This window comes from Lycorma delicatula, chromosome 5, assembly GCF_047948215.1.
Source record: "Lycorma delicatula isolate Av1 chromosome 5, ASM4794821v1, whole genome shotgun sequence".
In the NCBI taxonomy this organism is placed as follows: Eukaryota; Metazoa; Arthropoda; class Insecta; order Hemiptera; family Fulgoridae; genus Lycorma; species Lycorma delicatula.
In genome coordinates, this window is record NC_134459.1 from 126660380 (window position 1) to 126678712 (window position 18333).

At 29.7% G+C, this 18333-nt stretch overlaps 1 protein-coding gene across 1 annotated transcript in view; it reads left to right on the forward strand.

Annotated features, from left to right (window-relative positions):
- The first annotated feature begins 11903 nt into the window (after positions 1 to 11903).
- The window catches only part of LOC142324526 (follicle-stimulating hormone receptor-like), a 55988-nt gene continuing 49558 nt past the window's right edge, over positions 11904 to 18333 (forward strand). Inside the window, exons 1-3 of the mRNA XM_075365358.1 lie at positions 11904 to 11975; positions 13934 to 14160; positions 15032 to 15106. Coding sequence (XP_075221473.1) covers positions 13937 to 14160; positions 15032 to 15106 — 299 coding nt within the window. The 5' untranslated portion in view covers positions 11904 to 11975; positions 13934 to 13936. The remainder of the gene's footprint in view (positions 11976 to 13933; positions 14161 to 15031; positions 15107 to 18333) is intronic.

The following is an 18333-nucleotide window of genomic DNA, read 5'->3' on the forward strand; positions in this document are numbered from 1 at the left end:
GACTCACTTTCAATAAGTCTATGAAGCCTGTCCAGCTCAATTCTTTAAGAAAATAAAGTTTTTCTGCACGGATAATCGGCAGGTCACATGACAGCAGAGGCTGTATCTACTAAGGCAAAATTGGAAACAACTGTAAACACAGGTGACAAAATGAATGCATCTCATCTTCAATCTACTATTAAAATAATTAGGTCACCATACTACCTGGCAAAAAATGATAGGCCTTTTTCTGATCATCTTTTTTGGAGCTCTAAAAATTAAATGGAGTTAACCACTATACCAGCCCGATTGGCTATTTTATATTTTAATTAAAATTAATACCAACTAACAGTTAATTAATTTTTTTTGGCCTAGATTACATGAATAGGCCTAATGTATTTTCATGCTTGTTATGTTAAAATAAATAAATAATAATGATGTTTACTGGAACTCAGTCTCTTTATTTTTACATAATCCCTAGCATTCTTTAGTTCAAAAAAGAATTTGTGCCTTTTACATTAAATTAGTGTTATTCAATACAATGTCCCAATATCCTCAAGATTTCCAGCATTCCCACATTGGAAATTTTATGACCACACCACTGTAGCTAACATAACTTCTGCACAACATTCTTGTTCTATAAAAAACTAAATACCATTGTAGCATTCATCATTAAAACAGATTTTACTATTTTGCACCAGCCTTTGTCTTCATGTTAATTGACAGTGCTTACTGTTTTCCTCCCATTTTATGAGAAAAAATCCTCTCGTATGATGCTTAGAGTTATAAGAATCTGTAACACCTATAACGGTAACTTGAATTATGGCCTTACATCAACCACTAGGAGGCATTGCTGCTTACATCACTACTTTTTTCATAAACAAAATAACTTTTAATCAGTTATTAATAAAATATTTTAGTTACCAACTTTCCTTAAGCAACCCTACAGCCTGTGGATGCTCATTAAATCCACAGAATTGATAGACAGGCCCTTTTCAGTCGGAACTGATTTATATTGCGACTACTGTCACAATAATGATATGAGATGTTTGAATGTTAATCGTTTCTTATAGCTGCTAATCTAATGTAATCTTTGAACATTTTAATAAAAATAAAAACTAAGCCATCTCTAACTGCCTTGAATCACCGACCACACTCATAATACCGGCATTCTAAGCTAAACATAAAATTGATAGATAGAATCTACTTTCGATTCACTAAACTATCTAGCATAAGTTTCATTTTTAGGCTTTATGCAAACCTTTTGTTAATAAAATATATTAACACTATCCCTCATGTCAGAAATTAGCTCAAAAAGCTTTGGAAAAAAAATTTGTCAGTATCATCAATTTAAACTTTTCCAAAACATTTTTGAACCTAAAAATAATTTCCAAAGTTACCTTTTAATGTTTACACTCTTTTTAGACTGTCACTAGATCTGGATCAATAACATTTTTTCTTGCCCAAGTATTTTATCCATCAGCATGTGATAAAACATTCCCATAGATCTAATACTTCCCTTCTTATTTCTTCAGAACAGTTCCAGTTAATTAACTTGTGTCAGTATTTTTTCTTAAACTGAGCCTTAATCAACTAAAAATTAAAAGTATGTAGTAAACTAACAAACATTAATTAACAGTCTCCTAAATAACCAATCAGTATTTAATTATACTTATATCAAATAACAGCTGCTATCACCATACATGAGTTGATCTGAAAATAAAAGTAGTGAAATTGCAAACAAATAATAATTATTAAATTTATTCTTAAAATGATAACGTAATAAAGAATAAAAATAGTGGAGCAGTTCTCCTAAAGTCAACAAATTTTACATATACCTACTTTTCTTTTTTTATTAAAACTTTTGGTTTTTTATCAAACCAGTAGGTCATAATTTAAATATTGTTCCATAGCTTTCTCAAATAATACATCTTAGGTATGTGATTGGACATTATTGTTTGCTAAAATTTTAAAATTTTAAATTCCATAACATTCACTGCCTTGGTCCACATTGAATTTTTTTGCAAAGTACAGTAATGTTTTACTCTGTGTAAACTTTTGTTCCATTATTTCAATTTCATATTTTCATTAATGTTTATTTATTGTACCGAAAAGCTTTCTTGTCATTTCCTATTGCATATTTTTCAAAAGTTTTACTGGACTAATACTTACATTCGCAGTCTCATTTTAATGGCTACTTAAAATTTAAAGAATATCTCTTCCAATCCTTGATTTATGGATTAATACTGGAACAAACTATGACTATTTTCCTGTATCCATGTCTTTAATAATATTTTTAACAAATTATATTGTCCATCTCTTTTTTTTAGGTTGCACTTGATCATAATATAATTTTTACATTTTAATTTCTGTTCCCAGTTCTCCTTTGTAAATTTATTTCACCTTTGGATGTGGTTAAATATTTTTTTAGGCTTAGAAAAACAAAAATTATTTTTGTTTCCGTCTCTATGATTGCAGCATCTTAAAGCAACTACCACAAACTATTAAAATAATCAAATTGTGGCTATTTTAACAATACAATAGTATTTACTTTAGTCACATTTATTTATCACCTTTTTTTATAAAAGAAAAAAGATGATCATAAATAATCTTGAATTAAAAAAGAATAATAAATGAATAGAGAAATTAACAAAATTATTAAAAGATTTGTGAGAAGTACCCATATTTGGTGAAAAATTCCATGTACAAAATTGAAAAAATCACACACACACGCACACACACACACACACACACACACACAAAACAGTAAAGAAATATATTTCATTACAATTAAACCATTCACAGAATACTTTTTTCTTGTGTCATAAACAATCATCATAGTGTTGTAATAATTGTTAACATTTTCACTAATCATTTTGTTTACTCCTTACATATATTAGCAGCAGCATGTTAAATAATACACTGTGACCTAACAAGTTCTAATGTATACATCAGTTATCCTCAGCACTAACTTTTTTTCTGTACCTCATATTTTAAATTAGGAAATCATTTTATTGTAATAAGTCTTTAACAGAATTACTTACAAAAAAAACCTCCAAAAAACTTAAGTAGTAATAAAAAACAAGTGATGGTAATTTTGCTGTTAATAAAAAAATACTTTCGTAGCACCTTAAGAATATTTCAGAAATACATAATTTATTTTAAAAGCATTATGTTTCTTCAAATTATTTATCATCTTGATATGTATAAGATCATTATTTTCATGTAACAGAGGTTAAAGTTATTTTATCTCAGCAAAATGTATTGCCAGCCTCCTTGGCAGGAATGGTAGTGTCCTGGCTTTTCATCCAGAAGTCCTGGGTTAAAATCCCGGTCATGCATGTAATTTTCACATGCTACAAATAGTTTATCGCATCCTCTGAAATAATGCCTAACAGTGGTCCTGAAAGTTAAAAAAATAAAAAGCACAACAATATATTGTATAAAACATACAAAAAATCTGATGTGGACAACACATAACTTCCTGGTACGCCTATTAAATTACATATACATATTTTTTTTTTTAAATGAAAAGTATATAAAATTTTATTTCATTGATATTTTTCATATTTTTTTTGTTTTGTTATTGAATTATTCATTATAAATTATTTTTTATAATCAGGTCAATAATTAGACTGATAAACATAATTTTTGTTTCCTAAGATGCAATACATGATTATAATCTGTTTTGTGATGCTGAAAACGGAATATGCACTCAGAATCTTTCTATCAGCCACAATTTTTGAAAAATTTTTAAATTTTAAATAAAGGATTTTTTTCATTTTTCAACATAGTTATCATTTTAAGCTCCTATATTGTATTTTGTTAGCTCATTTTTTTTGTTTAACTTTGTTACCATAATTTTTAAGCTATAAACAAACAATACTAGACAAAGAATTAAATCATATCGTGGTCACATATTATGACATCATATCTAATACTGAAGTGAGCCTTCATGGAAAAGAGTAATCATGTCTGTGCAGGTCAAAACATGTAGCTGAAAACACAGCTGTGTTGTTTGTATTAAGCACTGAATTTAGGAATGAATTAATTTTGTTCAGTCGTATTGCTGTCTTAAGTTTGTTAACAATGCAGTGTCATAATGCCTCAAAATTGTGTAAATGATCTGGGTGCCTATTGTTATGCATGTGGTGAGTTTACCGCAAAATCAAATAGAAAAAAACATTACACCTTTAATTAAAAAAGCATATCAATTGTACTTCCAGTGTAAAATTGGTGATCAGGATAAGACGTGGGCTCCTCATATAGTATGCGCTACTTGTTTTGTATATTTAAGAGAATGGCTGAAACGTACATGGAAGACATTTTGTGTACCTATGGTTTGCCATGAACCAAAAAATCATGTAACCGACTGTTAATTTTGTTTAACAAGTGTGTCTGGAATTTCTAAAAAATCTAAACATACTGTAAAATATTCTTCATTGCAATCAATTAGACTTGTACGTCACAGTGAAATTATTCCAGTTCCTGAGCTACCTGTGAATGTATGTTCTGAATGCAGCAATGAAGAATAAGGCAGTACTGAAGAACACAGCTTATGTTGCGCTTAAGACAAGTTCATACACTTGAGCATTGGCGCCTTTGCATATATTCGTCCAAGTACAGTTTAAAAGTGGTTCTACTACTCAACGGAAATAAATATCCTTCGATACCAATCGCTTATGGTATTAATTTGAAAGAAACATACGATGTGATGAAAGACGATCTTGGAAAAATAAATTATAAAAAACTTAGGTACCTGGAACATATGTGGTGATTTGAAAGTTATAGCTATTTTGTTAGGCATGCAGTTACGCTATACTAAGTACATGTGTTATTTTTGCGAATGGGACAGCCGAGCTAGGAACAAACATTATGCTACTGAGGAGTGGAAGAAACGAGACAACTTAAACAACAACTCCAAATGGGAAAAACAACTTAACTCTAAACAACTCTTAACTCTTAACAACTCTTAACTCTTAACAACTAAATGGGAGACAACTTAACTTCAAATGGGAAAAATATTATTCATGAACCCTTAGTTGAACCCAAAAAAAAATATTTTGAGGTATCCGTTCTCCAAATCAAGCTAGGACTAATGAAAAATGTTGTAAAAGCAATGAAGAAGGATAGTCCCGGATTTTTGGTACATAAGGCAGAAATTTCCGAATGTAAGTGAAGGAAAAATTAAAGGAATATTTTTAGTCCTCAAATACGAGAGTTGGTCAAAGATGATGTATTTAACTCGATATTAAATAATGTTGAAACTCATTGGGCTTCATTTAAGAACGTTTACAAACATTTTCTCGCCAAACAAAAATCCGATAATTACCAAGGTATTCTTAATCAACTTCTTACTTCATACAGAGTTATGGGATGTATGTAGCATATGTCTTTGAAAATATATTTCCTCCACTTACATCTGGATTTTTTCCCGGACAACCTCGGAGACGTAAGTGACGAACATGTTGAACGTTTCCACCAAGACATTTCGGTGATGGAAAGCCGCTGTAAAGGGAAATGGAATACTAACATGCTAGCCGATTACGTTGTGCATTAATTCGGAATGTGCCTGAGGCTATATGTAAACGAAAAGCATCAGCGAAATCATTCTAACACAGGTATGGCCATGCAAAACTATAAATTTTACAGATTTTAAATATATTTTCCCTTAATTTTTTTTCAAGCGTAATTTATTTAAAACTAAGAGTGATAGAAAAATTGTATTTACAAATCTGTAACGTAGGCAAAAAGCAATGCAGGAAAGGGTATCACACTTAGAGAAACCTTAAAAAATAGTTTTGTTTGTCTTACAGTGAAATTAAACCAATGACAACACAAATTCATCGTTCAATATCGCAAATTCCATTTAACAATGACCGCCCTCAAAGATTACATCAGTAACTACCCAATCAGAAGAGGAAAGTCGATAAAAATTAAACCAATGACAACACACATTAACCCATCAATAATGCAATTTATACTTAGCATTCACTGCCGTCACAGATTACTTGACTAACTATTTAATCTGTATAGGAAATCCGGTAAAGTTAAACCAATGACAACACACATTCACCCTTCAAAATCCGAGATTACACTTAACATTCACCACCCTAACAGATTATTTCAGTAACTCTCTAATCACTATAGGAAAGCCGATATTCTTAATAAATCAATATATTTAAATTAAAAAAAAAAGAAATGAAGTCTAATTTGAACTGACGTGCCTTTCCCTTGTATGATCCAAATATTACATTAATTAAAATTTTATTTGGCTCTAACTCTGGAACCAATGAAAACACTTATGATATATCGTTGAAAAACTCTCAATGAGGGCTTATTGCTGCAGTTAAGTAAAACACCAAAACCAAAATTTTATGGATTTTGGCTTTTTTGGACGTTTTTGACGTAGTTGATTGTAGTCAAAAGGGGAGGTGCAAAACTAGATGTTACAACAGTCCTAAATCCAAAATTTCAACATCCTACGGCTAATCGTTTTTGGGTTATGCGAGATACATACGTACGTACAGACGTCACGCCGAAACTAGTCAAAATGGATTCAAGGCTGGTCAAAATGGATATTTCCGTTAAATCTGAAAACCGAAATTTATCGCGATCACAATACTTCCTTTACTTCGTACAAGGAAGTAAAAATTATAATTCCCTTTTCTTTATCTTATTTTCCTCTAATTATATCCCAGATATAGCTCTATTGCTTCTCCAGCAACATAGCTATAAAGGGAAGAAAAGTGATCGACCAAAATTTTTTATCAGGATTTTTGCAATTGATTTTTCAAGATTCCTCTTAGTCCAAAAACACAAAAAAGTTATAGAAAATTCTGGAAGATATTATGTATGTATGTATAAAATGACTTGTATTTTGTTATTTATTTTGTTCTTTAATAAATTCATAACAAGAAAATATTCAAAAATTACTTTTCTGTAAATGGGGCATTGATGGCATTAAATTTTCGGGGAAAAAAAAGAGAAAATGAGGTTTCATAATTTTGAATATGTGATTTTTTATACAGTAGTGATTGAAAATTGAGCTTGAATAAGTTTGGAAGTACATATTAAGATATACAAAATTTCAAAGTTTTAAGTCAATTATATTTAGAAGAGGTTTTATTCAACTTTTTTTTTGTCTTTTTTTTTTGTCTTCAGTCATTTGACTGGTTTGATGCAGCTCTCCAAGATTCCCTCCCTAGTGCCAGTCGTTTCATCATCCCACATCCCTAACAATTTGTTTTACATATTCCAAACGTGGCCTGCCTACAAATTTTTTCCCTCCACCTGTCCTTCCAATATTAAAGCGAGGCAAGATTGTTTAGAAATAATGTTGAATAAAACTAAAACTAAAACTAAACTAAACTTTTTAGTTTTATTCAACATTATTTCTAAACAATCTTGCCTCATCTTGAAAATAATTGAAATACAGCACAAATATTTAGCTATGTATTTCAGCTTTCACTAGATTTTCGATCCCATCAGACAAAGGGCATCATGGTACCCATATTTTTTTAGTAACATTAATTTTTTAGCCTTGTTGAAAAACATTGCACCAAATTGGGCCAAGTTATTGAAGTAAATATTTTCTCCAATAAATAAACTTTTAAGCCCCCCCCAAAAAAAGGAAATTGAATGGGATCTGTGCCCAAAATATAATTTTTTTTTAAACTTTCATTTTTCAATATTGAAAATCCAACTTTATGTAGTATTATTGCAGATAACATGGAAACTTTAAAAAAAGGGATCCCATGGATTCAAATATAAGAATTAATTTTTTATAATTTCGAATACTTTTATCTGTTTTTAAGTTTGTGGCTGTTATCATAAATGTTATAAGAGGTATTTGTCAGGCAAGGGGGTTAAATCAGTCAATTTTTTTTTGTTAAGAATTTTAATTTTTTTCTCAATTAATTATAATTTTTATACTGCATAATCTTTAAGGTAAAAATGTCATTTGATCAAAGGGGTCAAATCAGACAGACCCATAATTTGTTTAACGGATATTTTTTATATGAGGAAGGTGTTGAGCAAGGGGATCAAATGGGATACTTTAAATGTCATAGAACTCTAGATGCTATAATTATAATAGAAATGCTATAATTTTGATGAAAAATCAATATTTAGTCAAGGAGACCAGTTGGGACCTAAAATGTTTTACTAAGAATCTTTTTCTCAATTATACTTTCAGTTAAACGAGGACCACCGGATGAAAGGTCAAGATATCACCAAGATAAGTAGAGTTTTTTCTGCTGAATATTTTGATCTTTTTCTTAATTGTATACAAAATATCACATAATTAAGTCATTAATATTAAAAAAAAACCTACAGCATATTTGAAATAAACATCTGTCAAGGGCAAAGCCAGGAAATTTGTAACTTGTTATCGTCTTTTTTTTTAAATATTCTCACTCAAGACTTGTCCTTGTCTATTCAAACTTACAGTTTGTACATATATATATATATATATATATATATATATATAAATGTTGTCTTTAATAGAACTACACTTAACTATTAATAAGCAAAAGATCATTTTAAACAGTATCAGAGGTGGATCAATTATAAATATTACTTGGTTAAGTTTGGTAATGATAATTTTGCTTTGATCTAAAATCATAACAGTTTTTGATATGTTTAGCTGCATGCCTTGTTGTAAACAATAAACTGTCTTAAACTTGTATTTGTTCTCAATAGATTTTACTTTTAAATCAATTTTTTTCAGAATTACATTCTTTAAACATTTTTTGCAGAATTAGTTTTGTGGATTGGCAGTTTTATAGATTTAATTTATCCCAAATCTAAAAAGTTAGTTTTTTGTGTCCAATCTTTGTAGTTTATTACAAATTTATCAGAAACTACTAAGATACAGTTCTGGGATCCATTTTCTTTTTTTTGAAATCTTAAAATATTTAAAATTGTTATTTTTAGTTCATAATTTACATCCCAATTATTTTAGTGTATTTATCTTTGAAGCAGAAATCAGTGTAAATTTTTTCACTAATTATAGATTGAAAATAGCATTTTTGAACCTATGTTTATAGAAAATATTTTCTTTATTTAAATCTTTAAAATGGATTCATGAACTATGACTATTTCATCATGATATCCTCCAAGTATAATACATTAACAAACCACCTTAAAAATGAAATTAATCTAATCTGATCATGAATTGTAATATAATGCATAGTGTACACAATCAGATACAATAGTGATTAGATCTTTTATCAATTTTATCTTTTACTTTAAATATTACTAATACGTATCAATAATTTAGTGATTTATAATTAAAATTCAAAACTGAAAATGTGTAAGATCAAAAAATTTCCCTTTCTTCATTATTTTTTGTTTTAATTTTCTATAAGGTTTATTAATTTATTAATTTTAATGTTGATGATAATTATTATATTAATTATTATACAATGTTGATGATAAATTTTAATAAAGTAGATAAATATCATGTTTACATTATTTTTAATATATGTATGCTATTTATATTAAAGATCACTGGTACTTGAATTTGAAAATATTTTTGAAAAGATCATGAAGGTATGTTAAAAATGTTAAAATTGACAATGAAGAACTCAAAAATTATAAATATATTAAGAATCAATATTATAAATAAATCTTTAAGTACAGTGATTGTACAGAACTTAACAATTTGCAGGTGCCTTTTGATCTTTAGATTATCTTCATCCTTTAACTTTTTATGTTGTTAATTTACATTTATATAGTAGTATTTATTAATGTAGCTCTTTGTTTAATCATCACCTAAACTAACCACCTTTTTTGATCTCTGACGAAAGAAATAGGGGATTTTACTTTTTAACTACTTTCCATACACTGATCGCTTTTTTATCAATTAAGTTTTTTTTTAAATTTTTTTAAGTGCCACTATTTTTGGTCACCAACCATTAATAAATGCTAACAGCATCTATAAAATAATGTTGGGCATTCATCCAACCTTATTAATTATGATGATATTTATTATATATATATATATATATATATATATATATATATATTGTTTTAACCATTGGTATGCATGCTATCCTTACTTCAAACTCTTCAATTTCCAAGATGTTACTTCCAGAGATATTTTTCCTAATATTTTTTATTTTGTAATAAAAGACAATGCCAGAATCTTGCAATGGTGCATTTTTAATGTCCTGTAATTATTCCTGTCCAGTGATTATAAAAATTGTGACTCTATTGCCAAACTTGTTTCACATTTGTGTCAACATAGTCAAAATAAATTTAAAGCATTTTTACAATCATTACCATAAAAAAAAGTGTTCAGCAGTTCATTTATCCATACATTGAATTATTTTTCATTCTTTATTTAAATTGGATTCATTATATTATAAAAGTCTGTCACATAATAGTTAGTCTCTTCTAATTATTACTCAAATAAAAATTGTTAGTCATTATTTAACATTTTACATACTTATTCTGATTGATAAGTTTGTAATTGATTTAATAATACTATTCAGCGATACAGTTTTCTAATACACCTTGACATTCTGTTTCATCACTTTTTTTCCTCTCCCGAATCGGTTTCCATAGTGAAGCATAACACAATCCGGGGGACTGTCCTTTTATAAGCCGACTGGATCTTATCTATTAATAACTGCCTCTAACTCCCAGAGTAGGGTTACCAGCCCCAACTATGTCGTTCCTGTTCTCCCACCCTAGGAGCCGGGACTCGGTCTTTGTGTCTTTTTGCCTCAAACAAGAACACCCAAAGGAGCATTCTTGCCGGGACTGCGGTCTTTTCTACAAGAGGATGAGAGAGTCCCCATGCTTCATCACTGCAACCCATCTGTAGATGCACAAATGAATTGCAGCTCAGCAGGGAGCTGTCCCTCATCCCCTTGTTGCCCTAGCAGCCCTATACTTCTGTTGAAGGACCCGTGTAATAAAATCAGATATAGCACGGAATTGTATCTCATTCGCCAACATATGATCCAGATACTCTCCACCGTAAGTGGCCAGTAATCAACTCACATTTCAAGCGCTCCCTGTCCCAGGTCCAACAGGCAAACACGATATGCTCTGGAGTATCGAGGTCCCCGCAGGATAAACAAAAGGGATCATCAGCTTGCTGTCGTGCATTCAAATTTACCTGGAACACACGATGGCCAGACAGGAACTGGGTTAACCAATAGGAGATCATACCAAACCTACAGCTGGCTCATGGCTTCACCTGCAGAATCAGGCAGTGAGTCCACCGCGTGGTGAAGGAACAATCCCAACAAGCCTGCCAAGCTTGGAAATCCGATCTTGCATCTCAGCCTTAGCAGCCCCTTGGAGAAACCCAATCCGCATGGCGGAAAGCTGCTGAAATGGGGGGACCCCCGCAGTAAGCAGCACCGCATCACTGGAGACAGAAGAGTACACAGATACTATGTGGAGATACTATCCTCCTTTGCACGTCTATCCTCAAGCATGTCTATTTCTATTGCTCCTCAGTGCCGACGACCAGACTGCAACACCGTATAATAGTACCGTGTTGATCACATTACTATAAAGCGCCCATTTAGAGGCCCGATGGCCGGCCACATTTCCTAATAATCTACTCAAGGCAGTCACCATCACCCCTGCTTTCTCTGATATCTCCTGGACATGCACGGTGAAGGAGCGACAGTGATCCAGCCACACACCTAAATATTTCTGTATCATCACTTATTATAACTAAACGTTACTTAAAGTTTTCAATTACCATTTTTAAATTCTTTCTACTTCAATTCTCCTCCATAAATATCCAAACAACTTAGTATAAAGAATAATGTTACCTTTATGTCAAATATGTAACATATAGTAGTAGAGTATCTTTTATTTAATGATTACTCAATCATAAGTAATTATTTATCATTTGTGTTTATACATACTTATGCGCACTCTGTATACTGATAAATGCAATAGTCACTTTTATCGACTGATTAGTTTTACCTGCATTTGAGTGTTTTGATAATCAAAAGACAAATTAAGTATATTTACAAAATTATTTTTACTATTTATAGGATAGTGTTTAATTAAAATATTAACTTTTTGATGAGTTAAGGTATCAGTTTTATGTCTAGTTTTTTTATAGCTTCAAAAATTATAATGAATTAAATTTACAAAAAGTGAGGTTATACAATATTTAGTAAATAGAATAAGTAAGGCTGTAGCATTCCCTTTTAATTTGTAAGACTAACCAACATATAGAAAAAAATGTTTACTCATTTTATATTAAGCAACAAAAATTTTATATTAAGCATTTTATTTTATACATGCAACTCAAAACAAATCCTAAAAACCCAATGAATTGAGCCAACTTATTGAAGTAAATAATTACTCCAATAAATAAATATTTAACCCTAAAAACAAGGAAGCTGAATGGGACCTGCAATTAAAATATCAATCTTTTTTAAATTTAATTTTCAAGATAGAAAATCCAATTGTATATAGCACTATAGCATTAGACATGGCAACTTTAAAATAAAAAAAACAGGTCTCTTAGGATCAAGCTTAAAAATTAAAACTTTTTTAATTTTTATAATTTCTGATGCTTTATCTGTTTTTAAAGTTTTGGTTTTTATAAACTTTTTTAGAGAAAATTATCAGGCCAGATGGTCAAATGAGACTAAAACATTTTTATTATGAATTATAATTTTTATGCAGTTGTGCTGTAAATATTACATAATTAGATAATTAATATTTAAAACCTGTATGCCATATTTGAAATAAAAATCTGACCTGGGCAAAGCTGGAAAAGTTATGCAAACCTCTATCAACTTTTTTTTATGACAAACTGAACTAAATTTAATTTAATACAATTTAAAAAAAATTTAAAGCCCTTTTTTTACAACCTTCAGTGATTTGTACGCCTATTTTTCAGTTACACATCAGTTATAGGACATGGTTGGAAAATATATTTGATTTCAGTAATGTCAGTACACTGTCATTCCATGTATGTATTGTGTATTGACCAAAATTTAAAAGCTCAATTTAAAAGTAAGGTGTGAATTGATTGCTGGATCAGCAACTAGCTTTGTCCAATCTACGATATCCTAAGGTAGTATACTATCCTCTCCTCTGTACTATCACCAGTACCAACTTCTGATACCCCATATAGGATTAATGCGCATCTATGTGTTTTCAAAAATGTTCATGTAGAAGAAGTGTTATAATTGTTATTAAAAAGTATAAATTTCATTTTGATGTAATTGCTTGTTTTATTAAACTATATAATTAAAAATTCTCCTGTCTCATCTGCTCTGTAAAAAAATTGCAGTTATAAATATGGAGGCATCTTGTTCTTTTATAAATTATGAGCATAATCTAAAAATGTGTGTGTCACCTATTACTACTATAATAAATGTTATTGTTAAAAAAGCATTTTTTGAATAATCTATTAATTACCTCACCTTCCAGTACCTCTCGTGTGTAGGCTACACAGAGGACATTTTACCACATGTTAACTTCTTTAACAATAATTCTGAATAATGGTTTACAAAGGTTTTCATATATATTACAAATTTTCTGAACAATTTCTAATGTGTTACCAGTACACATATGAAATTTTTCCAAACAAATAATACGAAAGCTTGCGTTAGAGAAGTTTGGAAAAGTAGTTTTATAAATTTTTAGACACAGCTTAGTACGTAGATCTCACAAAAAATCTAGAGAAATTCCAAAACAACTGAAAGAAACAAAAACTCTACTTCAGCCAAAACATGACACTTAAAAGGTTTTGTCCACCAAGCAATTATATAATAAACACTTCCATTTATCTTCTTAACCGTGCTTCTAAATACTCATCTTTTGTTAGCTAAATTACTCATTGAGAACATGCCTTAAATTAATGATATTTACAACAGTATAATGCTATAAATTTATCTTTTACATTGTAGTTAAATTAGCAATATTGTAAATAATAAATTTTTGTGAACTATGTTTTCAGGACATGATGCTCCACAGTATATGTTTAGTAATAAAGTTGTCAATATTACTGCAATTAATGAAAGAAATTTTATCAAAGGAAAGGATTGTTGTGCACTGGGAATGTGACTGTCGTAATAATTTTAATGTTGACATCGAAGACCTGCCTTTTCACACAACTTGTCACACTCATGGAGTAGACTTAAAACATATTTCTAAAGATGAAGAAGAAAATAATTCCATGTTGTGGTAAAGAAAAAACGTTTTGTACAATAATTGTATTATAACAAATTTTTGGTAAAAGTGAAAAGGCAACCAATTCTTAAATGCTTTTTTATAGATGTTATTTTTGAAATTTTAATCTTTTTTGTTGTATTGTTTAATATGATCATAGCAAACAGTAATACACAAACAATGCATTTTATGTTGTATAGCAGAAACACCGGTGGGAAAAGTGTGTGAATAGGGAAGAGCAGTATTTTGAAAGGGACAAGGATCAATAATCTGTAAAATTAAGGATTAAAAAATTAAAAATTTCGGTAATTTTCTTAACAGACCTTATATTTAAATACACATTTGTTGGAATAATTCCCTTTTATATTTTATGGCTGAACCTAAATAAAGATTTGTAATTTTTTAAAAACAAAAAAAATAATTTACGCAGCAGTTTGTATGTTATTGTACATTTACTGTAAAACAATTCTGAAAATTCAGACTGAAAGCTTATTATAATCAGTAACTTGCTGTATAACTTCATTTATACACTGAGTAACAAATACTGTCCAGAATAACATCTGAGAAATAACACTGTTTCACTGAAAAATTACTGCAAACAAACTAAGCTGTCAAAAACTTAGCTTACTACAAAGTTCAGTACCGTGATATTTTGTCCATGACAAAATTATATCTAAATTGATCAATGAAAAATGTAGTTAACTTCAGTGACTGAAGATTGCAACAACTGAAGTCTGTAAGAGTCCAGAACATTGCAAATTAAGTTATTATTAACATCAATTGTAAACATAGGATGTCTTTGTGAATGTGAAAAACTTTGCTAAAAATATTATTAAAAAGCCAATTAATATTAAAAATTATCAACATGAATTTGATGCTGTTTCAGGTCATTTTCAAAAGGTGCAGTAGCTGAGATAATTAATAAGTGTTTTATTCCACATAATAAAACTCTGAAAGAAATGTAAGAACAAAACATGTAATATATTTTTAAAAAAACAATTCATACACACCTTATTATATCATTTTGTTATCCTATCATTTATTATTTTCTATCACTCATCTGGTGATGCTTCAATATAAATCTTAGATAATAGCTGTTTAAGTGCATATTTGTACAGGCATGTGTGTATATATATATATATATATATATATATATGTGTGTGTGTATGTGTGTGTGTGTGTGCACAAATGTATGTTTGTATTTTAATATTTACTATATACTGTGTGAGTAATACAGTACATTCATTAGTCATGACTATAAATGTGGGATAATTTATTTTTTTAAATTTATTAGTTTAACATACGTGCACTTTAACAGTTACATGAGTAAAAAACTGTTTCTACTTGTCTGGTCTACTTGTCTGAGTAGTTTTGTTTTATATATAAACAAAAAAAATTGTTGTTACAATAATTAAACAAAGGCTAAATCACACCAAGTCATTGTTTTTAAGTCTAATATTATACTTATTTTATTTTATAGTGTCTGTAGAGCTTAGAAAAAAGTACTGGTCTTACAGCCAACAATGTTGCCTGATGTATTTTTGTAATATTCAATCACCCATGCATGAACACAATAAATTACATGGCAGAGATTTTTGTAAATTAGTTATGGTTGCTCTTCCTGCTATCACACACATGCACGTGCGTGCACACATACACACATGTGTATTATTACATGTAGTGACACTATAATTGTCATAATAGCAAACTCACCAATGGCATTACTAATGGTTGCAAAAAAACAACCTTAGACCATGTTACTCATTTTCATGATAACTTAGCATATTCATGAATTTAGTTAAACTTATGATTGCCCATAAGATGACCAACTTTTCAGAGCCAACCCAGGACACATTCTTTCAATAATGAGTGTGGAGAACTGGAGAAGGGAACACACATGTATAATGTAAAAGGCAAAGAAATATATTAATTTTATACATTGTTATTATCGTTTAATACATTTATTTTTATCATCGTTTGTTATTTTGTTTAATACATTGTTATTATGTATTGTTAATACATTATTATTTAATACATTGTTATTAAAATTTTATGAAACTGAGACAAGATGCTATTTTATTTTTCAATAATACTTTGCTGAGCTACCTGCAGCTGTTAGAACACCTTTTTTTTGCTTTATATAGTGGTAGAATTGAATAAATTTTAATTGAAAATTAACCCTAATTTGAAGTTCTGCTTTTATTAAGCTCACATTACACCAGTTCCTCACATCATTCCACTGTGATGACATCAAGCTAAATACCCTCTCTACAAAATTATTTGAACAGGAGAACTAAGAATTTTACTAATAAGTATTGCTAAATTTTTGAATTTGCAATGATTAGTCTCCAGAACTGCAAAAATAACCATCCACTTTTTATCTGCAGGCTTCTCTTGATGTTTCAATGTTCATTAATTAAATCTTTTGCATCTACAAACTCATCACAAAAACTGTTCATACATAGAATGTCCAACATATTCAAACACTTGGAAACACACTGAACATCACCATATATCACACTACTTGTTTTCAAGGAAAATGATTGAAGCATACAAAGATAGTTGGAACTATTGAAATAAAAGTTTGCTTTTAGATATGATAGGGTTTTGATTCAAAAGTTGATGAAAGCCTGTTTTATTAGACATTCAATTTTTTTCAGTTACATTTTTATGTTTATTTAGAGTTAAGTAACTGAAAAATGAATCATTTTTGCATTGAATGATCTTCTGTCATAGCCAGTTCATAACATCGAACAACTCTGTTGCAGTTAACTCTTTTTTTTTGAGGCTTCTGATGGTCTCTTCAAATACTTTCAAAACATTTTGGAAAAGCAGCATATAAATTTCTGTTTTACTACAATACAGATCATCATCAGTCTCATTTTGAACATATTTCCATATTAAATTTGGACAATCTTCTTCTCCCATACTTTGAAAATATAAAACTATGGCAGGGTAGCATTTTAACAGTTTTTCTATAGTTGGTAAGGGTGAAAGGGACGTTGTCCCTTTGAAATGGACGTTGACATTGTGTTGGGACGTGCCTTATCTTCCTTATTTCAACAAAATTAGAAAATCATATAGAGCTTCTGTGCGTTTAACAGACATTGAAAAGTGAACAAATACTTTTTACACAAAAGCCTCAATATCACACAAAAGTGAATCACATCCTTTCTTGCAAGTGTTATGCAATAGGTGTGCTGGACATTTGGCAGGTAAAATGTTTTTATTCTCTTTTTTGAGAAGTTGGTACACTGAATGAAATTTACCAAAATTTACATTTGTAGAGTCGGCTGAATATCCAGAAAGTTTAGAAATGTCAATATTGTGTTCACTTAAAATATCCATAATCTTATCTTTAATTTTCCCTACAGTTTCATTAAAATCTTCATGAAAATCAAGGAGTCTATTGCATACTCTATTTTTTGTATCAAAGTACTTTAGGACAAGAGGGAGTTTTTTTTTTTTTATTTCCATAGTTTGATGCATCACTTGATATAATATAAAATATATGGTCATTTTTTAGATCTGAAAGGGTTAGTTCAACACTAAATGGAGCCAACACATCTGTTACTAATGTTTCTGTTTTTGTTCTCCCACAACACATTTTTGTTGCAATTTTTTATTCAGTAAATGTAAGTTCACTCAATTTCACAGAACAGTCTAGCGAACAGTATGATAAAGCATACCTATTAGTTCGGTATGCCTATTAGTGGGCATACCTCACTAATAGGCATGCTATGCTTAGCTTAGCAGTAACTATTTTTCACTGAGCATTAGTTTCTTTATGAGAAACAAAGAATGTTTTTACTGACTTAGAAGTAGAGACTTGTTTCATCCCTGACGTATGTGATTCTGTGGTCATATAAGCTTTCACATCATTTGCTGCACCATGCTCAACACCAAATTCCTTTCTGCATATTTTACAATATGCTCTGTGAACATTGCTTACCTCTCTAATCCAACTCTCTTTCCATGTTTTATTGAAATAACAGTCTTTTGGTTTTCTTCTTCAGTGGTGTCTTCTTCACATCCTTGTTTTTGTAGTTACTTTCTTCTATTTCACTTTCTGATTCACTTAAAGACATAATCCCAATAATCACAATGAATAACAATCAAAATTACTGATTACAGTTTGAAAATGTTAATCATTCAAAATGACAATTGGTAATAGGGGAAAATCAACAC